This window comes from Gorilla gorilla, chromosome 11, assembly GCF_029281585.2.
Source record: "Gorilla gorilla gorilla isolate KB3781 chromosome 11, NHGRI_mGorGor1-v2.1_pri, whole genome shotgun sequence".
NCBI lineage: Eukaryota > Metazoa > Chordata > Mammalia > Primates > Hominidae > Gorilla > Gorilla gorilla.
The window spans coordinates 70,633,733-70,660,284 of NC_073235.2; the positions used below are offsets into that span (position 1 = coordinate 70,633,733).

At 39.8% G+C, this 26,552-nt stretch overlaps 1 protein-coding gene across 1 annotated transcript in view; it reads right to left on the minus strand.

Annotated features, from left to right (window-relative positions):
• Window positions 1-26,552, minus strand: part of STK39 (serine/threonine kinase 39) — a 293,318-nt gene that overhangs the window by 199,264 nt on the left and 67,502 nt on the right. Inside the window, exons 3-5 of the mRNA XM_004032736.5 lie at window positions 13,478-13,586; window positions 9,928-10,069; window positions 8,073-8,128 (exon numbers count right to left, since the gene is read on the minus strand). Coding sequence (XP_004032784.3) covers window positions 8,073-8,128; window positions 9,928-10,069; window positions 13,478-13,586 — 307 coding nt within the window. The remainder of the gene's footprint in view (window positions 1-8,072; window positions 8,129-9,927; window positions 10,070-13,477; window positions 13,587-26,552) is intronic.

A 26,552-nucleotide genomic window follows, 5' to 3' on the forward strand; every position in this document is an offset into this window, starting at 1 on the left:
GGAAAAGAGTATTCCAGAAAGAAGGAACGGCCCATGCAAAGATCCCGGGGCAGCAGCATGCAAGGTAAGGAGGCTGATTTGACTGAAGAGGAAGATGTAAGAGTTGAAATCAATGACATAATGAGGGGCCAAATCTTGTAAGGCCTCACGAGCCACCTTAAGGATTTTGACTTTCACTCTGAAATGGCAAGGGGTTGGAGGGTTTTGAGGAAAGGCATAATACAAGTCAACTTAGTTTACAGCATTAATCCGGATGCCATGTAGAGAACAGACCACAGAGGGGCAAAGTCAGAAGAAGAGGTCCCTTTAGGAGACCACCATAATAATCCAGACAAGAACTGATGGGTCTGTGGACCAGGATGACAGCAGGGAGCTGATGAAATATGGTCAACCACAGGATTTACTAATATATTGGATAGGATGTAGGGTCCAAGAGAACGACAAGGATCGAGGAATATCAAGATTTCTGGCCCATTCAATAGAAGAATGGTTCTCCCACTAAAAGAACTGGGAAAGACTGTGAGAAGCACAGTTCAGGAGCACAAGGGTCATAGAGTTCTCTATTGAAGTTATCCACTTGTTAGAGTTGAAAGGAAATTTGAGACCCTAAGCACATCATTTTACAGGTGATACAAACTATGGCCAGCAAAGGATAAGGACAGTAAGTTAATGACCACGGGGGCCTAGACTGGCTACTGTGTCCTCAAGTGTACTACATACAATCAAGTGTTAAATCATATTCCACAGAATGTAAACACAGGTTAACACTATTTAAATGTCCTAAAAATCTGTAATCAACATATGATACATGCAGTAACTTATAAGATGTTATTGACCAAAACCTATTTACAATACATATTTAAAATTTATCCGCATTACAACCTATTCAACTAGTCCTAATGTGGATAACTTAAGTTCCCCAGGTATAGGCATTCCCTTCACACTTAACACATTTTTTAAATTTATATAGTTGACTGTTTAATGTGTCACCTAAACTATAAACTCCATGACAGTAGACACAATGTCTCCATTGCTTACCACTGTGTCAGCTGAGAGGACTGTGCCTAGAACATAGCAAATGCTCTATAAATACCTGTCAACTAACCACTGAGGATACACTGAAACCAAACATCTAATGTTTACCTTTTCTCCCATAGAAGGAGCAGGCTATACAAATGGAGGTTCTGGGAAAAAGAAAAATAAACGAAAAAATAAGCAAAGGACCAAATTGCTCTGCTTTCAAGTCTAAAAACTCTTATTTTAGGCAGACCTCCGTAGCATTTGGTAATATGTGAAATTTAATTTAATAATGAATTGCAGGCCCTTACAGGAAGGAAAAAAGAAAGGGAAGGAGGGAGACTGAGTCCCATCTGCCTCATGCCCCCCTAGACACTCTTCTGTGAAGCTCAACCCTGTCCCCCCTGCAGCTAAACGTGCAGAGCTGAGCAAAAATTCCAGCAGGGGAGTAGAGCAAAGTGGTTCTCCTCCACCGGGTTCACCCAGTAACATTTCCTTAAGCTGTTGCTCAAACAACTGCTAGCAGCTGTTAAAGCATGAGAAGCTGCTTACAATCTCCCCAAGTATTTCTCACTGATGGTGTGCAGCTGGAATGAAAAACTCAGTTTCCAGAACTGACTATATTCTTGGTTCATTCTAGAGCTTTTATCAAATGTTACCATTTGTCGAGATACCAAAAATCAGGGAGCCACATTAATTTACTGTCCTTATTCACTTATGCCAAAAAAAAATTCATGTATGAGAATTTTGTCATAATTCATCAAACCATAATTCACATAGTTATAAACTGTTCCTGAAACTCAAAACAAATATTTCGGTTCACTATAAAGCACTTGCACCCCCCCACCCCAACAGATTTTAATTTTCATGTGTATTCTATTTTCTGAGTATAACCAGTGCCTCTTCATTCATGTTCTCTGCTTCACTCTTCCTTAACTTTAGCCTCATGGCTTGCAGGCTAGGGCAGTGCTTGTCCAAAATTAGAAGTGATATTCCCCATTAAAAACTATTTTCAGCCTTTAAAATATGCAGTAGTATACATACCTAAATATTTAAAATATTTCTGCCTCCCTCCCTGCTAAGCTGATATATTCTTACTCATTTCAACTCTCAGCTATGCCTTACATCTGTTCCCTTTGCCACCAACAGGCACATGTACTTGCATAACCTGCCGCTGAGACAGGGTGTCTCGCGTGCCTCTAGGCAGAGTGCACTGACCCAAAGTTCAGGAACACCTGCCATGTATCAGGTACCATCTGGGAATGCTGCGATGAACAACACAGTTTCTCCCTCTGGGAAGTATCCAGTCTGAAGGGAAGATGGGAAAGTAAAGGCCCAATGTCAGTGCTGTGTCGTAGGCTAGCTAGAGTATGGCCAGAACCCTTGCAAACCACCAGGGTGAGGGGCTTAACCCGGTGCAGGTGGGCATGGTGGAGGAAATGATCATGAAAGGTTTCTCAAGGAAAGAATTCTCCATGAATAAGTCATGAAGTTACTCAGGTAAGAAAGGGGAACCCTGAACAAGAAGCTATAAGCATTTCAAGTCACAGCAGAAAGCACTTGCAGACATGACCAGAAAAACAGGCAGGTCCCTCATCTGCCATTAGTAGGAAGCTGGAGCTTTATTCCATCAACAATGCTTTATTCCATCAACAATGCTTATAAAATTTATGCAAGAGGAAGATACAGTCAGATCTACACTGCAGATTCTTCACTCTGGTGATATTGAGGAAACTGATGGGAAAAAGAAAAGAGCAAAACAACATGGCAGCAGGTCAGATGGAGTGCCTAAGGCCTCGCACCTCCCTAGCCACCGTGAGCTTACCACACCCTAAGTAATTAGAGGACACCATCCCAATTTTAATACGAAAGCAATGAGTTAGCAAATTCTAAAATAAAATGTGTTTTAACTCCTTTAATGCTGTAGTATATTCTCATTACACAAACGTGCAAAATGAGACACAGAGAAGCTAAAGCTATAACTTGGTTACACAGCTAGAAGGAGCAATGCCAGGATTGAACTATGGCTGTCTGGTGTCAGAGCCCATGCTCTGGGCCAAGGTGCTCATAAATATGATGACATCATTTCCTGACTGGATGCCTCCGGGGCTTTCAGCGCTTTCCCACACTAATCAGAAGCTGACTCCAGGGCTGCTCGGGTGCCTTGCTCAAAGCAGCAGCCTCTCTTCCCTACAACACAAAAAATAACTCTTAAACCCCTACCCTCCCCATCAAAGTGCACTTTATGAGGGCCAAAGACCACAGAAGGAAAATGAAAGAACCTAGCAGCTATGGGTGTAAAAACTCAACCACCTTGCCCATCTTCCTCTAGCTCCTTAATGGATAACGTCTAAGTGACAGAAGCAAGTTAAGTTTCATTGCATGTTTTCCTAGCACTTTTAGTCATGGGGTTTTCAGTGTTCAAGATGCAGACTTAAAATGAAGATGTATTCAAGGCTGATAAGGATATTATCTCCCTCCCAGTAAATAAGAGATGCTACCCAAAGTTCTACCAATGTGCCTTGGACAGTGAAAAACCCAGGGCATAAGCTTGATTTGAATGGATGCACATACGTGAGGCAGTTTGATGGTAACTTTCTAGAGTTCCAGGCTGCTTTTGCTCAGTACCGGTTTTTATTTCTGTTATGTAAAACCAGGGAAGGGAAATTCACATTCACACACATAAGCACTGTCTTTGTGTATTGGGCCTACTATAAAAAAATACCTTAGACTGGGTGACTTAAAAACAACAAAATCTTATTTATCACAGTTCTGCAGGCTGGGAAGTCCAAGATTATGGCATCGGCAGATTCACTATCTAGTAAGGACCCGCCTTCTTGTTTATAGATAGTGCCTTCTGTTTGTGTCCTCACATGGTAGAAGGGCACGGCAGCTCTCTGGGGCCTCTTTATAAAGGCACTGGCCCTACTCATGAGGGTTTAGGCCTCATGATCTTATTACCTCCCAAAGGCCCCACCTCCTAACACCATCACATTGGTGATTAGGGTTCAACATATGAATTTGGAGGGCACACAAAATTCAAACCAGAGCACACACACACCTAAAAGGTAAACGTAAGTGAAAATGAGCATGAGATCTACCTTACATAATGTAGTAGTAAGCTTCTACAAAGTTCTTTATAAATCAAAGGTGTTGAAATCAACATTTTTATAGAACATCAAGAGTAGCCACTATTTTTTTTAAATCTTAGATTAAAAAGATTAGCAGAAACCACCTCAAAGTGATCTGTTTCATATGAATTTCTGTTTGCTCAAAATAGTGTCTCTCATTAATTCTGGACAAACAGGCTTAGTCATTTGCCAAAGCACTAAGCTCTTCCTCACAATATGACAGGGCATCAAATTGGAAGATAAAATGCTATGCCGTGGGAAGAAAATGACTTTTGAGTAGCCACTCCCCCTTCTATCACACAGTGCAGCAAAACCTATTACATTTTCCAAGGCATCCAAGTTGATTATCAGGAAGTTACACACACTGGACCTCTAAGCATAGAAGGTACAGTAAGAAGGAAAGCATTTTCTCTTAAACCCTGAGTAGGCTGTCCTCAGGTTCTAATTCACTACATCAAACCTGAAGTTTTCCAGTCTGAAAAGAGTGTGGTGTCATTATTGAGCTTAATTCTATACCAAATGACGCTTAGATGGCTGCTTCTCCTATCCCCTGAAACCTTACCAGGGACACCCTTGTGTTTCAACCTGAAGGAGCAAGGAGGAAGAAGGTGCTGAATATGTTCCCTGGCCCAAAGGGGAATCGATTTATGCAGAGACACAGAAGAGCTAGTGATCGCTGGGGTATATTCCATCTGGAAGTGAGGTCATTTAAATCCAGATTTAAGGTCCTCCTCCTGGAAATCCCACAGATGTGAGTTGACAGTTTCTAGAGTCAGACTGTCCAAACCCAAAGCATGGATACACTGCTTATTATACTTGTGACCTGGGCAACTGACTTCCCCACCGTAATTTAGTTTCTCCTATGTAAAATGGATGCAATAGTACCTTCCTCATGGAGTTGTGCTGAGGACTGAATGAGACTCAAAGCATTCAGAATCCAAAACCTAGCCTGACACACAGGAAGCACTCAAGACACATTAGTTCCTGATTTTATACCCACGTTCAATAGAAATGTACATTCTTCCCAGATAATTTGGACTGTGTTAAACAGAACCAGGCTCATTATCCTATCCACCACACTTCTAGCTGCATAATAAAGTGAGGGTTTCTCATGGTCTAAATCAGGCCCTTTAATCTTCTGTTTTCTGATAAAAAGTTCTGAAAAAGGGAATTTATACATATGTAAAAGTGAGTGTTTCCCCTAAAAAAAACAAAAATCATTATGTTTTCTATTAGGATAGCAAAAATGCCCTTTCTTAAAAACAGTGCACACAATAATACTCTCAAGGTGGGCAATGTATATTACACTCAAAGAAATAAATGCAAACTTAACTTCTCCCCTGCTTAACTTTTATTTCAAACTACAGGGCCTCAGAGGCATAAAGATACAAAGGGGAAAGAGCAAAAACAGACTGGGTAAAAACAATGTATTATTTGTCCAGGTAGCAACAAAAAGGGACCGTCTCACCCCTGCCATTGCTGAGTCTCCACGTTCCACTCTTCCCCCCGACCTCGCCTGTTTCACCCACCGACAAGGATGCCAGTAAAAGACCCAGAGACTCCTGGTCCTCATTTTTGTTCAGGCAGCAACCAAGTACCTGACCAAGAAAGTCAATCTCCTATAAAATGAGGACAGCAGTAACATCTACCTTTCCAAGGAGACATTAAAAATGCTTTAAGGCAATAACCTTATATTATAGTGAACACTTTAAAAATTCAAACTTTAAATACTGTATTAGTTGGATGTTATGATCAGGTCAGAGAATATGGGAGAAATTAAATGTGACTTCTAGAAAGCGATAGTTCCAGAGATGCAGAAGCTGTACATTTAGGTGCCTGTCAAGCAGCCACCATACATCTGGGAAATGGGCATTCCAGTTTGTGTTATTACACAAGCATGAAGTCGCATACTCAAAAAGATACCAAGGAAGCCCCGGATGGCTGGAACACAAAGTCCTCAGCACATGCCAGGCACAGAAAAGGCACAGCCCTCTCTACACATCAATTCACTTAATTCCCGCACCTACCCTGTGCAGGGGCTTCCTGCCTGAGCCCTTCTGAACTCAGCAGCCCGCACAGTGCAGGCATGTACTGGGTCACAACAGACTCCTCAGCAGTGAGGAAAAACCCAAAGGCCTGTGATGGAAGGAAAAAGCCAGGAAATCTTACCTCGGGGATTCTTACTGGGAAAAAGAAAAGGAGAATGTGTTCCAGAAGGCTCAGGGAGAGGCTCGGATCATTAATCTGACAAGAATAATGGGATGAGATGACTGGCAGAGGACCAAGTAACAGAATAAGGCAGGGGCTGACCAGCCTCCACATTTCAAAGGCAGTTCACTGCTATTTTGACCCTTTTAGTGAGAAATCATCATTTCATCATAAAACAGAAAATTAGTTGTACTTCCTTATCATCTTAGAGCAAGATTAATGGCAAGTTAGCTTCCAAATTCCATAATTAATAAGTATTACCTTTTGATAAGTCATAAACTCTCTTCAGAGCTGAAGCTCTTGCAGGACAATTTGAGGGTCACATGATCTCCAGTCAGTGCAAGGGAGTATCACTGTGATCCTGTTAGTCGTAGTAACAGAAGTAATAGTAGTAATAGTAGCAACAGCAGTAGCAGCAGCAGCCATGGTAGAACAGCAGTTATTGATATTTACTGCTTGCCTATTATGTGTTGGCCACTGTTAAGATCACTGGACCTTGATTTCATGAAAGAAGATGAAGCAGTTTATATTTTTACCCCTCTTTAAGGAAAATGAGTCTTAAGAAGGTTTGGTACCTTGCCCAAGGTGGTACAGCTACTAAGCGGTGGCCTCAGAATTTCGATCACGTCAGCTGACACCAGAGCCTGCACTATGAACAACTAGACTGCTTGCGGCTGGACAGTTTGAAATTTTTGCCCACAGATGTTTCTTAGCTGTGACTTGTTTAACTGAAGTACCTTTTCAAACTGTCCCTAGCCTATGGGATAAGGTCCACTCATGAGGACAAGATATGCACACACAAAGCACTAACTCAGATGGCTCAAGAACAAAATCCAGCATCCATGATGAGGAGAGGCACCAGAGTCGGAGGGTGGTGGTGGGGGGCGGCAGATGAATCAAGAATTGCCAAAGATTGATAATTATTGAAACCAGGTGATGGGTACAAGTGGGCTCATCTTACTCTTCTCTGCAATGACAGGGTCAGTACAGTAGAGGGAATGACTGTCTAGCCAAAAAATGCCAAGAACACTCCCCCAAGAAACCATGAAAGCTAAAAGGATTGCTGAGACAGACTTTCAACGACATGGGTAAAGCAAGAGTTAATATGGGCGTGGCTACATCTTATCCCAGGCCTTTAAGTTTACTCTAGGGCCAATAACAAAATAGAGGCTTTGAACACGAAAGGTGCTCACCTGATATTGCGTGTTCATGTAAAAGACATTCGTTGCATCCCCAGCCTACCAGCTTTGTGAAGAATAGCCATGTTGGGTCAGAGTTAAAAACAAAATAAGGCCTAGATTTTTAACGTTCACAATTCTTTCAGATACCTCTTAAGAAATAAATTAGTTTTTAATTGATGTGTATGATGTTTTAAATTTTCAAACCTATTGAAAAACGTTTTTACAAGTGCATTTCTTGAAGTTATATGAGTATTACCATTATAAAATGTGAAAGGTAGAAAACATAATAAAATTGAAAATAAAATTATTCTTTATCAAAAAGCTATGTACTAAAATGGCATTTTTCACAGGATGATCTAATGACTTATCAAAACTATAAGGAAAATATGTTATCCTTCGGACCCAAACATTCTGTAAATATCATTCTGAAGAGAGATTACATGCATTTATTCATTTCTCAGGAATGATTCTACATTCCTTGAAACTGTAACACTTCCGTAATCAAGTAAAAAATTTTTCTATTTATCAGCTTTACCTGCTATTTGTACTGAACCATCCTCACCCAGAAGAATATTACCAGCTTTCAAATCCCTATTAGAAAAAAAACAATAGAAAATAAATTGTAGGGTACAGACTTTATAGTGTATTGATTCACTCAGGAAGATTTTAAAACATATCATACAATGCAGCTCTTTGACATAATAATTTCATAAATATTAAGATTATAGCACAGATTTTAAAAGTTATAAGGATAGGCTGGGCACAGTGGCTCACGCCTGTAATCCCAGCACTTTGGGAGGCCAAGGTGGGTGGAGCACCTGAGGTCAGGAGTTCGAGACCAGCCTGGAAAAAATGGTGAAACCCCATCTCTACTAAAAATACAAAAATTAGTTGGGCATGGTGGCAGGTGCCTGTAATCCCAGCTACTTGGGAGGCTGAGGCAGAAGAATCACTTGAACCTGGGAGGTGGAGGTTGCAGTGAGCCAACACCGTGCCACTGCACTCCAGCCTGGGCAACAAGAGTGAAACTTGGTCTCAAAAAAAGAAAAAAAAAAAAAAGATATAAGGATCCACCTGTCATTTTATAGTTTACTCATGGGGGAGAGTTAGGATTTTAGAAAGAAATATTTTCCATGAAATAATTATCCAAATTTAATTAAATCATCAGTAAGTAGACTCTCTATTTTATGCTTCAGAGTTAGACACTGCCCATAAACTCACACTACTGTCATTCTATCAAGTATTAAAGCCCAGTCTATGTAAAGCTCCTCTACTTCCACTTAAATTTGGGGTGCAATTCCAACTTAATTCTCTTTCTGAAAAATGAACTTCTCTCTGGTGAAAGACTGATTATAAATACTAATTATAATAATAGATATTATATTTCTTCACCGTATAAAACCTGTGTAATCTTAGTACTTTGAAAAATGACAATTTGCAATTTATAAATTTGATTTCTAAAGTAACTTTTTTCTAATTATTGAAAAATATAGGCCAGCCACAGTGGCTCACGCCTGTAATCCTAGCACTTTGGGAGGCCAAGGTGGGCAGATCACCTGGGATCAAGAGTGTCAGTCCAGCCTGGCCAACATGGTGAACCCCATCTCTACTAAAAATACGAAAATTAGCCAGGCATGGTGGCGCATGCCTGTAATCCCAGCTACTCGGGAGGCTGAGACAGGAGAATTGCTTGAACTCAGGAGGCAGAGGTTGCAGTGAGCTGAGATCACACCATTGCACTCCAGCCTGGGCAACAAAGCAAGACTCTGTCTCAAAAAAAAAAAAAGAAAAAGAAAAATATAGTAGAAATAATTAAATATAAATTTCAGGGTAGGAGAATTACATTATTAGTATTACTGGTAAATGGCTATTTACTTGCAATAATTCCTAAGAGCCCAAGTAGCACTCACTCACTTGAAACATCAAGCACTCATATTCTATGTGATTTGACTATGTAAAGAATTAACATTTTATGTCACAAAAGAAGATGAGTACCTCTTCCTTCCCTCTCACCACCACATCAAAAATAATTCACATAGTACAATGTTTGGATAGTCTTGCTTGTATTGGAAAGATAGAGATGCTGTCTAGTTCAACTAGTATAAATCAAGAGTAGTTACCAAAACTGATTTTTTTAAACGAGTCCATGTAGTCCTTTTTAGATTCCACTCTTATTTCAGTGAAAGCAACTGAAGCAATCCCAAGGATACCAATATAATTCATCAAAATTTATTCTCTTGTTTCTTTCTTAAGTACTTTTTTCCCATTTATTTAGCCTAAGTTAAAGTAATGTCAATACCTGCCTGCAACATGTGTTTCCTTAACATTCTTTACAAACTAGGGCTGAAGATATGAACATCTGAATTTAAACATCTCTGCAGAGGTCATACCTGTGAATCTGACCGTTTCTGTGTAGATAGTCTAAGCCTTCCAAAACCTCTTTAAGAATTGTTGCTATTATTGCCTCTTCCAGAACTCCATTCTTGTGTTCTCCTCGGTTGACAATGTATTTTATGATATCCAACATTGAACCTAAGTAGACAAACAGAAGAATTAAAACATAAGCACCTTCATCACCTTTTCAGAACAAGACTCCATTATGTATAAAATTTAATAGAAACATCAAAATATGGGCTTTATTTAATGCAAATATTCCCAAGGCAAACAAACAATTGAATGGGGGCCCCATGACCAAAAACACTAAATCCAAGTTTGCAAGAGCACTTTCAGTGTGAATTTAACAAGAAGGATTCTGGGTCAGGGACCAGAAGGCTGTTCATGGCCATTCCATGGTTGGTTCCTTTTCTGGTTACAGTATTTCTCACAAAAATTCCTAAGAGCAACCCTCCAAAGAGGGTGCAAAAAGTCTGAACTGACAAAGAAAGCAGTATGAGGCCAGGAGAAAAGGCAGAAGTGAACTGCTGAGAGAAAAAAAACACACTCTTTGAGGACCTAAATCACAGTTGGAAGGGGGAAAGAAGCATGTTGTTTCTAGACCTCTGCTTATAACCGGAAGATTCCTTCCTGTGACACTACATGATCTTTATTTTCTTTCCTTCTTTTTCTTTTTTTATTTGAGACAGAGTCTGCCTCTGTCATATAAGCTGGAGTGCAGTGGAGCAATCACAGCTCACTGCAGCCTCAACTTCCCAGGCTCAAGCGATCCTCCCACCTCAGCCGCCCAAGTAGCTGGGACTACAAGTACGTGCCACCACGCCTGGCTAATTTTTGTATTTTTTGTAGAGATGGGGTCTTACCATGTTGCCCATGCTGGTCTTGAACTTCTGGGCTTAAGTGATCTGCCCACCTTGGCCTCCCAAAGTGCTGGGCTTATAGGCATAAGCCACTGAGCCTGGCTGATCTTTATTTCATTTACCTGATATATTTGAGGTACTAACACTTACAATAAACAAACAGATACCTAATACTTTGTTACCATATACAGATTAGTATCCTTGGCACTGTGAATTCATGTTTCAACACATATTAATTAGTATTCCAAACCCCTGGGTCAGTTTAAAAGCCAAAATTACCTGGGGGTTTGACATTTCTGAAGAGTTAACAAACGGCTTACCTCAGGACCTGAATTTGGCTCTAGGCTCTTTATAATTAACTAAGAGGATTGAGCTTCCCCATCAGATACAGCTGCCTGCCCCTCATTAAGAGATTCAATGTAATGAAATAGAAGAAAACAAATGCATATTTTTCCCCAGAGGAAAAAAAAAACTCCGTTTATTTGTTCACTCTTAGATTTTTGTGTCATTTAAAAAATGATAATTCCAAAAACATTTTCTTTTTATTGTATAAGGATATACCATACCAGGCATGCATGCATTTCTGTCCTGCTAAAAGAAAAATGAACAAGAGTCCACGTCTGCCCACGTCCTTACCTGTGGAAACCTGTTTAAAATCTGTTCTTACCTAAAGCCCAGAGAGGCTAAATTGGACTCTTAAAAAGACAAAGAAATTTTCTGTCAGATCCTCCTCAGAAAACAGAAGATTCTCAGCTTCATAAAAGCAAAAGGTAAAATCTTCAGCTTGAGCAGAGCATTTGGGACTATTCAGGGTCTCAAGTCACCAGAATTTCTCATTTCCTCAGAGTTGGTGGAACCCCACAAAAAGAGAATGGCTTAAGATCATCTTGTTGGCAAAGCGCAAGTTCCTCTGCTGAATAAAGGGGCAGTCCCAGCACTCAATACTGCAGTCCAGCTCTGGCAGGCTTCCTTTTTCTTTTTTTCTTTTTAATTAAAAACTGAAGTAGGCACTCAAGGAAACAATGACTAATAAGACTGAGGAAGACTGAAAACAGAACAGAACTAAGCTCTCCAGGGCTCCCCACCGAGACCTACACAAGCAGACCCAAGCCAATTACAATGCCTTTGTCATCTCATTTTTGGGCTTCTGCTTGATCCAAGAGAGTTTCTTTTTTAAAAAAGGAAAACATTAAAACACCTCCCTCGACATCTGCAGATTAAAACAGGCTCTATCATATAAATTCTGCTATGCTAGTTCTGGGTTGTCCAGGCACAGCAAAATGTTCTCCTCTGATCCTAAACCATACTTCATGTCTCAGAAAGATACACAGAGAATCAAGCCCTCGAAAGAGAACACACCAGAGATGTGGGTATGCTGGGTGTTCCCAAGGAAATCACTTGGGCTTTCTAAGCTTCAGTGCCCATGTCTGCAAAACGAAGGTGTAAATACTTGCAGCACAGCATACAAATTTTTAAGTCAACAGATGTTAGAGTCACAAATTCCAGCACCAACATTTACTATGTGTGTGACCTTGGGCAAGTTGCTAAACTCCCTTGAAATTTGGTGTAATTTCTGAGAAACAGGGATGGTGACACAGGCCATTCAGGGATACTGTGAACACTAAATGGGATAAGGTCAGTAAATTGCCTTGGACAGGATCTAGCCACAGAGTAAGTGTTCAAAAAAGGCAACGGTTATCATTATCATTCCCTCTCTGATAGTGATGTTAGAAGATTAAAAGAAATAAAATACAGGATGTGAAAGCACCTTGTAAATTAAATTGTCAATGGCTTGCATCACTGCAGGGATCTGAAGCTAGAGAGAGGAAGTGACTTTCCCTTCCCAAATGCAACGATAGGATGAGAATAGTGCCATTTCCGATCAACACTGCAAGTGAATATGTAGCACACATTTCTCCCCATGTCAACTGAAACCACATTTAGTGAGCACCTACTGGGTGCCAAGTTCAATGAATTCAAAGTGCATTAGACAATCTTCACAAAGTCCACAACCTAAATATGCACTGTCCAATACTGGAGCCATACAAGGTGATTTAAATGTAAGTTAATTAAAATTGAATGCTCAGTCCCTCAGTCACACTAGCCACATGTCAAGTGCTTAAGAGTCACATGGGATTAGTAAAAAGTAGATAGCAGCACCTCAGAACATTTCCATCATCACAGAACATTCTGATAAATGGCACTGGGATAATTCAGCAAACTGCAATGTGTTAAGGACCTGAACAATGTTAAAAAGAAAGGACTCAAGGAGAAAGGACTGGCTAACTTTTTTGAAGAGTAAGCGGTGACTGTGGAGAGGATGTGACCTTTTAGGCCTGAGCACATGGAAAACAAAGGAGAGATGCAAGGCTGAGAAAGAGGACAGGTCAGGGGCAAAGGCATGAGAGCACATAACACATTCCGGGGGCTGCCTCTCAGCCTAGAAGGTCGGGCATTTCATACCTGGAGAAGAGGATATACACATTCTCGGAAGTTAAGCAAAATTATGAAAAGCTTTGAAGGTCAATGTGAAGCAATCTGGACATTATCCTCTAGGCAATGAGAAACCAAACAAACTTTCAAACACAGGAGAGAAAGGATTCAATCTAAAGTCTTCTCCAATATGCTGGTTCCAACAAAAGGAGAGAAAACAAGCAAATAAATAACAACAACAAAATCCACTTACCTCCACTTAGTAATTTCATGACCAGCCAAAGTTCATCTTTGACCACAAAAGAGGTGTAATAGGTCACTACGTTGGGATGGCTGCACTGACTCATGGCTTGAATTTCTTTCTATAAAAAGAGCAAAACATGACATAGTACCATGGGGTGAAAATTGGCAAGCAAAACACAAGTGAATCACAGTTAAGTACCTGGGTAACTTTCCTACTCGAAAGCCTACCTGAGGGGCTGCCTAAGCCATTACTTCAAAGAAGGTATATAAGGACCAATTCTCTCACCCACATTATCAACTCAGATCAGAAAGTTCTCTACAGGAGACCACAGAGCCCTGTGGGCCAGCTACCAGACATAGGAACTTCAGATCACTATTATCACCCAGATGACCCCCCAACTCTGCCAGCAGAGAGCCCTGACACATAGGACTAAGAGCCTCATACCTGAACCGAAGGCTTGACAGGGAGATAAAAGACTGGGTGAGTTACTAGGACACCTGCATCCTGGTGCCAGCCTGAACTCTGGTGGATCTTAGCTCCTCCCTCATCCAAAAAACGACAACAAAACTGTCCCTGTTTCTCAGGACTGCTGTGATGGTAAATGAGAAAATACATTTGAAAATGCTACAGTATTATTTCCCAGCTATCTGCCACAGTAGACATTCCATTAACTAAAAAAAGGAGGTGGCAGGGAAGAGAGCGGCAGGTAAGTAAAATAAGCTTGGGAAAGATCAGATAATATATCTCATTCTAAAAGAATCACAGGGAATATTAGTACTGTCAAAGGCTCTGAGAAGTCCTGCAGCAGATAAACTGCCATAGTTTAATCCATATTAACAGAGCAGGAAAAGAATGCTTTGTGGGTCACATCTTGGAAACACTGCTGCAGAGAATAAAATATATTTTATTCTTTGTTGTTTTATATAAAGACATAAAACAACAAAGCTGGGAAATAAAACAAATGGAAACTTTCAATAAACCACATTTTTCTGGAATATTCAGTTTCATATTGATTTCAGTTTCTCGTTTTAAGTTATTGTCGGATGACTCCCATAAAAGCTTCAGTCTAATGTAACTCTCAATCAAAGGTACCAGACCAGTGTAACTCACTTTCAAGGTGCCATAAAAAGGACAAGAATAACCTAAATGATCAAAGAAACCTCATTTTTGCCATTATGTATTGATGAAAGAAGGGTACATTTATGCATCCTATGAATATATTCAATAATAATGAGCTTCACATTAACTCAAAGTTACCCAAGCAGAACATCTCAATATGGACGTTATCTTTGCTTGTCCAGTACTGCCTACTCCTCATACTACTAAAAAGATCCTATATATCTAACAACTTGGCCAAAATTCTGTAATATGTAACACTCATACGCTCCTTAACATATATGTTTATTTAAAGTGCTTTTGGCTGGGGGCAGTGGCTCACACATGTAATCCCAACACTTTGGGAGGCCGCGGCAGGCGGATCGCCCGAGGTCAGGAGTTCAAGACCAGCCCGGCCAACATGAGGAAACATTGTCTCTACAAAAAAATTAGCTGAGTGTGGTGGTGTGCGCCTGTAGTCCCAGTGACTGAGGAAGCTGAGGAATGAGAATCACTCGAACCTGGGAAGTGGAGGTTGCAGTGAGCTGAGATCGTGCCACTGGACTCCAGCCTGAGTGACAAAGCAAGATTCCGTCTCAAAAAAAAATTAAAAAATAATAAAAATGAAGTGCTTTTAACCAAAGATAAACTCCTTAGAAACTACTAATTTTTCTTTTTTCTTCTCAGTATATAACAATGATTTTCCTTCATCATTCCCCTCATCCATTTGACTGATTACAGGTTTTCTAAATCTGACACTTTTCAATTCAGCAACTCTTATCCTTTGAATAAGATCTGAAACCTGAGGTTCAGTTTCCATCTGTTTCCGGTATTAGGTTCTGATGCCATAAGACACTTCTGAAGGAGAAATGGAACACTGCCCTGGCCACTCCTATTTCAAGTCAATAGCATCTGCTCAGTGGGGGGATGGCTCCCATTGAAGGTCTGTAGCATTAGGTAGGGTCCAGTTTAAACAGATGCCTAGTGTTCAAAGAAATGAGAACAATGTCTCTTAAATGCAGCTGCACTCTAAATGTAAGTGAATGCTTTTCTAGTGCTGTAACTCCAAACTTTTAAATAATTCATCAAAATGCACAAAACAACTAATGGTCATACAAAAGGAAATTCTTTTACACTGAAGGCAAGGTTGAGTCAGCCTAGAAAAACACACTTTTTAGCCCTTTGCATTTAGATGGCCAGTGTCACTTCCCACCCAAAGTATCAGGTTCTCTGACTTTGCAGTGAGCGTGTGTGTATGTGTATGTGTGTGTGTGTGTGTGTGTGTGTGTGTGTGTGTAACTCCTTTAGAAAACCTGTAGAACCTATAGATATAAATTAGCAAATTCTATTCCTTCAAAACTCTGAGTCTTAGAGACACCATCTGGACATTAAAAGGTTCCAGAATTTAAATGAGTGGGGGATGAGGGGTCACAGATACTGCCACACCAACACAACCACAGGAGCAGTATAAGGACAGGTAAAAGAAGGGGCAGGGGGCCCGAGAGTGGCTTTCCATCAGTTTGATCACTCAAAGTCACATTCTTCTTCCATGCAGCTGAGCCGTCCCTCTTCACTTCTTGGCTAGGGGGTCCATGTCCCCAACTCCTGCACCATCCATTCTCCTGCACAGCAGCTTTTCCACAAGCATTAATGCTTAAGGACATGATGAAACTCGCCTTAGGGAGAAACACCTGTCGCTCTGTCTTGAGATATGACCTGTGCTATCACTGATCCCCAGGATAAGTAATATTTCCACATAGAAGAAAGTTAAAAACCTGAAAACTAGAAATCTTTCCACAAAACTATCCCCTCCATTCTTTTCAAAACAATGACGGGTGTTATTTGAACGCTCCCTTGGTAACAATCTATCAGTTAAATTATCTAAGCTTCTGCTAATGCCCTAACCGCATTCATATGGTTAGGAAAAGACATTCATTACCAAGCACATTTGTTTGTCCCTATCCCTAAAAATGACAAAACTATTGCCTAAAGATGAACAACTTGAAAATATAAAAATGTTTTAGCTGATTCTTTCGACAGAATGAATGGGTTCTCACATCCTATTCTCTTAATTAGGTCACAACCCAAGGCAGAAGCGTGAGTTAAAGCGGTGCTTCCCTAATTTGGATGGGCATGCAGATCACCTCAGCAATTTGCTAAGATGCAGATTCCCATTCGGAAGGGCTGCAGTGCGGCCTGAGAATCTGCATTTCTAGCAGGCTTCCATGTGATGCTGATGCTGTGGGCCCAGAAACCAGACTTTGAGTGGCAAAGTGGTAGACTGAGCTTTGAAAGAAGGCAGAGAGGAAGGTTGGGGGATGTGAGAGGAGGGACACAGATGACTGCAAGGAAGCCGACAGTGTCAAAAGTGCCCAGTGGAGGGTCTGGCCGACAGTACTGCCTGGCTGAGTCTAACTGGAGGAGAGTCTAACTGGAGGAGAGGGGTAAGAAGCAAAGCTGGAAATAAGGGAGACTGTTGTACTAAAGTGGTGTGAATTTCACAAAGACAGAAAAGTGTAAAAACTTCATTGAGATTTAAAAAGGAAACGCAAGCAAACAAACAAAAATCCCACGAGGTCAAAGATGGGAGAAATTACAGAACTCTGAAATGCAGGCAACACATTTGCCAAAAATATAGTCAAGGAATTGAACACAGTGGCTCCCTTGGAAACCTAGGAAATGAGACTTAGACATGTCACAAGCGCCAAACCAAGCTATGGCACAGTAGTTAATCTTCTCTGAGGCTGACAGAGCTGTTCATGCAGCTCCATCTGAAATGTATCACAAGTGAAATTTCACAAGAGTGGGAAGACCAACCTTAAAATGGGGTAGCATGGAAGATCCCCTATCCATCTGCTAGAACTGAAGTGGCAGCCACAGCAGCACCCCTCTGCAGGGAGCCATGTGCAAGAAAGACATATCAAAGAAGGACACCCACACACTGCTGTTATGCCAGCCCTGCAAAATTTGCCAAACCAGACATTACGTGCAGCATGCTAGGTGTGGTGAGGAATACAAAATAAAGTATCCTACCCTACAAATATGAGGAGTTGGGAGGAAAAAACTTCCCCTTCCCCCAAAAAATAATAGAACTGAAAAAACAAAGGGAAAAAAAAAACTTAATTTTTTTTTTTTAGACAATCTCATTCTGTTGTCCAGGCTGGAGTGCAATGGCGCAATCATAGCTCACAGAAGCTTTAACCTTCCTGGCTCGAGCAATCTTCACACTTCAAGCCTCCTGAGTAGCAGGGGTGATGAGCACATGCTATCACGTCCAGCTAATTTTTTAAAATTTTTTGTAGAGACAGGGTCTGACTGTGTTGCCCAGGCTGGTCTCGAGCTCCCAGCTCAAGCAATCCTCTTCCTTGGTCTCCCAAAGTGCTGAAATTACAGCTGTGAGCCACTGTACCCTGCCATAACTAAATATAATAAGAGATTTTCTCATATTGCTATATGGCCTTTCATTTCTGCGCCCCCCCCCCCCCACACACACACAAAAAAAACATTATTTCTCCTACAAATAGTACTGAGGCCAATCAGGAACTGTGACTATCAAGGATCTGATCCTCCAGGATCTACTACAGAAGGGCCGCACTCTATGTCACAGCTGGCTTGGAAGCTTGGCCTTGCCATTTACTGGCTTGATTACCTACGCAGGTTATCCAACATCTTTGAGCCTCAGTTTCCTTTTCTGTAAAAGGAGATTACTACTCTCTACATGAGATTATTGTGAGGAAGGGGAAATGAGATGTATAAAACTCCTTGCAGAATGCCTAGCACATAACACAAATGTTCAAAGTTAATTCAGTCTATTCAGTGTCTCAGTTTCTTCGTTGCGTGTGAACATCGCCCTAATCTCAAGTGTCCCAATTCCTGACTAAGCCTCAAAGGCACAGAGACAGACTATGGCAGCAGCCCTCACTTTTTCCAACAGAAATGTCACAGGACACATCTGTTGGCCCCACTGGCTCAAGGAGTTTGCTGTAATGCATGGATAGGTCATTTGGTCATGAATTTTTAACCTCTACATTGTCTCAACCCATGTTTTTCCTAATTCACCCTGTATTTAATTTATACCACCTTGTCATACTTCATGTATCCTGGTAAACTGCCTCAAACTCTTTCGGAATAAGTTATCTAAATAGATACTTATGCAAAGGGTTCAGAACAAAGAGAAATAGTACAAGTTTAAAGATATAAGAATTAGGAAAAAGTTAAAACCTGATTTCTTTTGTTCCTAAGACCGTGAGATTCATAAAACACTAAAAGGAAAGAGATTTTGTTACTGAAAGGGAAGAGTTTAAATGATTCTGAATTCAAAATATTAAACTATACTTAACCAAATTTGCATATTTTACAACTTATGTAAATCCTAAATAAATTCTTCTTTATCTGATAATGATGGCAAAATATCCTACTCAAGTACTTAGTTAAGAAATCAAACCTACTCAAGCTCCAAAATTGTATGCAGTTAAATCTGAGGAGATACTTCTAACTTTATTCTAAAGCAATGGATCGCAACCTTGGCTGCATATTGAAATCACCTGGGGAGCTTTGACAAATACCCACGCCTGAGTCCCGGCCCCAGGGAGGCTGCTGTAAATTGGTTTAGGAGACAGCCTGGGAATGAACATTTTCAGAAGCTCCCAGGTGGTTCTAATGTGCAGCCACAGCTTAGAACCCCTACTTGCGAGCTAAGTGCTGAAATGTATTTTTCTTTCAATGAAATGGTGAGAGAAACATGTAGCTCCCAGGCACATTTCCCCACTGCAATGTAATCTATGTATGATGTACAAATATTATCAAATAAAACATCTACTTCCAAATGCAAGAGATGACCAAATACATCTGTAAAATGTATGCAATACCCTCGAAACATTTAAAGAATTCTTTAAATGGTATAGGAGTAATCTTGTTAAATAAAAACACTTTTCAGAAAGTCATTCTCCAGCATGCACTTCTTTTAGCAGCATTATGAAAGGTAACCTAATCAATATTCACAAATAACCAAATACTGTTAAGTAGCAGGTTTAACCAAAAACAAATTTCAACGATTTCAAACGTCAACCAAGCCATGGAAAAACAGGATTAACAAGGTCTTAGAAGAGCAATGTATTTTTCTGGACTGTCATTTTCAATCATGAAAATGTCATTGTGAATTTTTTTTATTTATATTTATATTTATTTATTTATTTATTCATTTTGAGATGGAGTTTTGCTCCTTGTCGCCCAGGCTAGAGTGCAATGGTGAAATCTCAGCTCACTGCAACCCCTGCCTCCTGGGTTCAAGCGATTCTCCTGCCTCAGCCTCCTGAGTAGCTGGAATTACAGGTGTGTGCCACCTAATTTTTGTAGTTTTAGTAGAGACAGGGTTTCACCATTTTGGCCAGGCTGGTCTTGAACTCCTGACCTCAGGTGATCCACCTGCCTCAGCCTCCCAAAGTGCTGGGATTACAGGTGTGAGCCACCGCGCCCAGTCATGAATTCTTTTAATTGCAAAAAATGATATACCATTTATACAGCAAACTCTTGCCTCCTTTATAAGAAAAGTACCAGCAGAGAAAAACCTATTCAAGGAAGCCAAACATTTTGTCTTGTACCACTTACAAATCAATCAACGAATGTCCTTTGCCACTTAACTTTACAATTATCTTCATGTGATTTGGTATCTGAGTTTAACCAAGTATAGTCCAATGGAAGGCAGGTTTACAAATGGGAACTAGGTATTTTGAAGAAAGAGAAACATTTTTAAGAAATAGAAACATTTTTAAGAAATCAGGAAAAGGAAAGCGTAAATTTTGTGATAGCCTTAATTGGTGTTTGTAGAGAAGTTTTTAAAACTAGGGAGAAGCAGTTATAAAAGTGTAAAGTGTCAGGGCAATTGAAGGTCTGGAAAATCTCTCAGAAGTAGCAGAGAAATCCCAATGGGCAAACATCTACTTGCTAACGGAACAGAATGAATATCCCAAGGCCTACTTGCTTCATTATAATGTCATGAAATTGCGTGCTCTGCAAAAACTGTCCTAAAAAATTAAAATTTGCTTGGAAGTGAAGAAGCCACTTATTTTTTTCAAATGAAACAAGGGGGAGAAAGCAAAAAATACAGTAGTGATATTGAAATACTATATGAAAACTCAATAGGAAGATGCCATTTTCTTTTATAGTTAGCTAAAAAAGTTATTCAACAAACAATAATGATGTCTTTTGGGCTCTAAAAGTGCTGAGGGTGCCACAGTAGAATTAGACTCACACTCAGGTATGAACAATCGCTTTTTGACCATGAAATTGTGACTGGGAATACTGAAAAAATTCAAACTGAAGATGTCATTAAAAACAGAAATAGATGGCCGGCCTGGTAGCATGCACCTGTAATGACAACTACTCAACAAGCTGAGGTAGAAGGATCACTTGAGCCCAGGAGTTCGAGGGCAGCCTGGGCAACATAGCAATCCTTCATCTCTTAAAAAAAAAAAAAAACCACCCAAAAAACCAGAAACAGAAACAGGAATAACTTTTCTTGTCAGCCAAATTGTACTGCTGGAAACCTAGAAGCCAACTTTTACCACTGCTGCTGTATTTGGGTTCACCACCACACAGTGACAATGTAGGGTGTAATGTGTCTTCTTTTTGTGGTATCCCCTGTGGCACCCTGGATACTGTGTGCCATCTGGGGTTCTGCCAGGGAACAATCCTCCTGCAGACTCCTCTTAATACTCTCCAACCTTCCTCCTGAGGATTCCACAGCCCTCCTTTTTCAGCAACAGCTTAATTAATTATGGAAATAACCAAAATAAGAACGACAATAACATAGGAAAGAATTAAAGCATTTGTCTCAACCTAAGCAACATTTTCCTGAAGTCTAGAAGAATGGCAAAAATGAGATATTTAAAAAGTGAGATGTAACTAAAATTATATTCAATCTGGGCATGTTTTCCCCATTTTCTCCTACTCTGAAAATGAGTATGTGCTGGGTCCCTGTTACTGAAAACATATAAGCCCCAAAACATAAGTGTTTTTGCAATGTTAATTTTTGCTTACTTTTTGAAAAAAAAGCATGAGAGGTTAGACATTTTAATGAGCTATTTCTAACAAATGTAGAAAACAATTAAAAGTAAATTCAATTAGCATATTTAATTAGTATCCGAATAAGCTACATAACTTTTAAATTTGATGTTCCAAAAATAAAAGTTGTTTTCTCCAACCAAATTATACATGTTCCTAAGCTAATATAATTTTAGTGCTCTAAAAATGTTAGTTTTGCATATACAGTATAGTATTTATTCTCCAATTCGTTAAGAATGTTTTTGTGCTTTCGAAATATCCAAAAATCTTCTATTTCCAATCCTGCCCTCATTTGGACTATACCTGGATAAACATAAACACCAAATTATGTGAAAATAGTTACAAAGCTAAGTTGCAAGAAAAAGATAATAGTACAAAATTTAATGGCCGGGACTTGAAATGCTCGAAATAGTACTACAAAATATATTAAAATAATTACAAAACTAAGTGGCAAGTGACAGATGACAGAACAAAACTTAATGGTTGAAACCTGAAATGCTCAAAACTATACTATATTCAGTGAAGTAGGCTTGCATGCTAATGCTATATCCTTAATATAAAAAACTCTACAACAAATAGCTAAATGCAATTTGTTACCACATATGATGAATGAGCTAGGATATGAATTATTAATTTACTAATTAGAAAATTCTTAACTTCAAAAAGAATGGAAACATACTTCCATTGATGCGATAAAACACACACATACAAAATTATATTGTTTTAGGGTCAAATTAAAAAGATGGAAGTTTTTTAATCACTATCTTTCTAGAATAAACAAGCTTTGCAAAAGTATTAACATAATTCCATAAATTTGCTAAAACACTGCAAACAAGGTTTTGAGAGTTTTTCCCCCCCCTTAAACCTCAATTAAAAGGAAGAGAAAAAAAAAAAACTTCTGACTGGAGGAACTGCTCAGAGGTCACCAAATCTTTTAATTTAAAAAGGATGAGAGCGACCTGCATCAGATAATGGTTAGGAATAACAGTTCTTCTCAAATGATCATCAAGCCACGAAGATATCTAGAGCTTTATTCTCCAATAACCCACAAATCATAGCTAACTCATTTTTCTAAGGAGAGGGAGGGAGATGGGGAGGGGAGGTGAGGGAGGGAGTGAACAGTAGATCAAGAGAAAGGAAAAACAACAAAACAACGCTACAGCAGAAAGCAAAATGAGGGCAGTGGCTTTGTTCTGAGGAAAAAGTTCTTGATTTTATCTATAAATATTGTCAGTGAGTTAGACCAAAATCCCTAGAGAAAGATGATACAGGAAGAAAAAAGCAGATGCCAGTTGAAGACTACTGAATGACAGAGAAACTCTTTCATTATGTTCATAGGAGAAAAAAATGATACACTGTGTACCCAAATCTATGAATTTACAGTAGATTTCTGCTATCATACCATAATGCTAAAGAGACTTGACTCTATCCTGAATTACCATGCATGATTTGCTAGTAATTAGTATTTTTATTTAAGTGAATTGAAAAGGGGGTTTTGTTAATATACTTTTAAATACATAGATTCATAGCACTTGGGTAATAAAAATAAAATTTTGCCAGAATTTGTCATCACACAAATAAGGACCAGTGGTGAAACTGATTTTTCCAGAATGAGCAGTTCTACAGGGGAGTCAAGTAAAGAAAGCAAGTCCCCTGACCCAGGGAGTTCCTTTCCTTCTATCAAAGGATCAACATTCATCACTTTTTTATAGCCAGGGTTTTCTTGAAATGACTTTGTTCACATATGGAATTCACATATGGAAATTATGGAACGAGCATTCCATAATTTCACAACGTAATCACTTAATTATTTCTTTCATTTTTTTAATGACACAAATGCTTTGCCTTGTCCCCAGGCCATGATTTCTCCTATGACTCTCCTGCCCCTGAGAATTAAACTGTAAATTTTGATGGCATTGATGTATGTGTAGGAATGAGCAAATGAGGCTGAATTTTCTGTGAATGGGTACCAAAGGCAGACTAGAAATATGAGAACTTGAGGCAATAGGAAAAAATTGAAAGGGATCTATTTAAAGTCTAAAAGTCATAAAGTCAAATAAGGTGATGAACCAAAATGTTCATCAATCCCTGAATAAAGTAGAGTAACCTGAACATCACAAGAAGTGGGGTTAGGGTAAATAGAAGGAAGGACTGTTATATTTATGGAGTTCGTTTTGTCACCTGGTGATAGAGGCTGAAAAGACACATGACTTCAAGAAAAAGCACTCGTGATGGATTTTAAGGGAAGTCAAGAGTGCCCCAGGGTAGCATCCCTAGCCTTTGAGGTTGATCACAAACCAGAGAGCCAAGCTCTTGCAGGAAACCTCAAGGCCATCTTGACACAGAATATACTAGTTTGCAAGACAATGGGTCAGACCCATTGAGCAAATCTTAAATTCCTATTGGAAAGCAGGAACTCCCTCAAGGGAATACATATTAGACAAAAGTAAACTGTCTAGTCTCTGCTAAACCATTTCTGGGCAAATAAAGACAAAAGGTCCAGAAAAACATCCCTTAGTTCAAAAATCTCACCAACCCAAAACAAAAATGAAGAGACTCATTCACTAGTCCATGGTCTCCCCCCAAAATAGGAATCCATTCTGTTTTCCCATCACCGAAGTCAGTGCCTAGCATCTAAGGGGGTTTGATAATTCTGGTGTTAACAAGTTCTGCTCTAAAACTGTAAGTATCTCCTAGAGAGCATTAAACTAGTTATAATTAGTCATTTACACCACCATGGGCTTGACAAATGTGCAGTTAACAACAAATGTGGGGTTAACAAATTTCAGAAATTATCAAAGCATCTATGTTGGCACAGTAAGGAATACAGAACAAACCGGAACATATCCTTGGCTCCTGGAAAACTAAACACTAAGATCATTATACCTTCAGAGATCAGAGTACAGTTAAAAGGCCAAACTCCAAAACATACATGAAAATTCAAAAGAATAAATAAAAAAGGATTAGATTAATTCCTATTCATATCATACCAAGAAAAACATTTATTTGGGAGTGTTCTAATCTAATTGCTGTTAAACTAAAATGAATGTTTAGTGGGCATAAAGCCTTGTACTCTCATATACACACCCAAAAGTCATCCTTTTGGTGGGCTTAAGCATAATACAGAAACTCAGTATTTACCAAATAAATAAATAAATGCCTATTTGATCTGTAACTAACTTATCTTTACGGAATATTACAGTACTCATTTCAACAGTATAAATCTGAATCATCAATTATTTAGCACCAATGAGCTCATCTAACACTTCTTTTCCTCTCCTTATTCACAGAGAAGCTGACACTGTAATTAGCACTTCCCTTCAGAAATGATGACCCCTTGACTCCTTCTTCAGCAAACCCTGGATCCAGCTCCGTGACCTACAGGAAACTCAACTGACAGCCCCTACCACATAAAGAAGTCGAGTTCTGGACCAGCTGTCTAAAACTGTTGTGTGCCATCAATTCTGACCTGTGTGTGTAAATCCCCCTTTATTATGGGACAAAGGGAGTGGGGACAGGACGGGGATAGGTAGTCAGTGGGGGCTGAGCTGGGAGTGGGGGTCAGGAGGTGATACAGTTTCATCAAGGGAGAAACATGTCCCAGTGGCCAACAAATAGTTGATAATTGTGATTTCTACGACATAACACTCTCACAAGAAGAGATCCCAGTGGCCATTGTTTCTTCTAGTGGTTTCCAGTTAACACATGGCATAGTCTGTGAGATGATGCAGTGCACTGACCTGTATATAATACATACTCATGGAATTAAAGGATTATTAGGATACCGGATGTCCAAACACTGCCAAAATGTGAGCCCTCTGAAATAATAAAAGTGCAAGCAACAGCAGTATTAGACATTGAAAAGATGACAGCAACTGTGCTCCACACGATCTCATGTGCCAATAACTGGGCCACAGAAGCCTGGCAAATCAGGCAGGCTATACTCTGTAAATTCTATTTATTTTTGTTTGAAAACGACCTGGGAGTTGAACATCCTAAAGAACCATAGCCATTTCCCCCCTCTCTAAATATATCAACACACCAAAAGGTCAAAGATTCAAGGGTAAGGAAACATCAAAGCAATAAATCAATATAAAATGAAAAATAAATAATGCAAATATATTATACTCTATTGCAACACGGGCATTAAGGAAAGAAAATAAGAATGAGAAAATAAATTAACTCCTAATAAGCAAACTCATAAATCCTAAGACCTCAGACGAATGGAGCAAAGCACAAAGCCACAAAAGCACCAGTCCTTAGATAGACAGCTCTACCTAAGTTACAAGTAGCTCCAAATGACACTGCTATGCTTACTGGTTCCAGGAAAACAAAGGAAAGAAACCAGAATGACCAGCCTCCCTGCTGACCTCCACCCAGACGCTTACACGGTTACCATCACTGGACACTGTGGAGGAAACGCCAGCAGAGGGAAACGTGAAGGCTGTGGGCAACTGAGGGCTTGGTAGAAACTAGAGACCATAGCATCAAACCAGAAGGCAGGCTCCAGAACTGTCAGGCACAAGTACACACAAGCCTTACACATATTCTGTATCAATATTCTGCTAATGGCAAAAAAAATGGCTGAGACCTCTAACAGAATACCACAATCAAACACAAGTATCAGCCAGCTGCGGTGGCTCACATCTGTAATCCCAGCACTTTGGGAGGCCGAGGCGGACAGATCACCTGAGGTCAGGGGTTCGAGACCAGCCTGGCCAACATGGCGAAACTCTGTCTCTACTAAAAATACAAAAATTAGCCGGGCGTGGTGGTGCATGCCTGTAATCCCAGCTACTCGGGAGGCTAAAGCAGGAGAATCACTTGAACCCAGGAGGCGGAGGTTGCAGTGAGCCGAAACCACACTGCTACACTCCAGCCTGGGCAACAGAGTGAGACTCTGTCTCAAAAAAATACAAAAAACAAA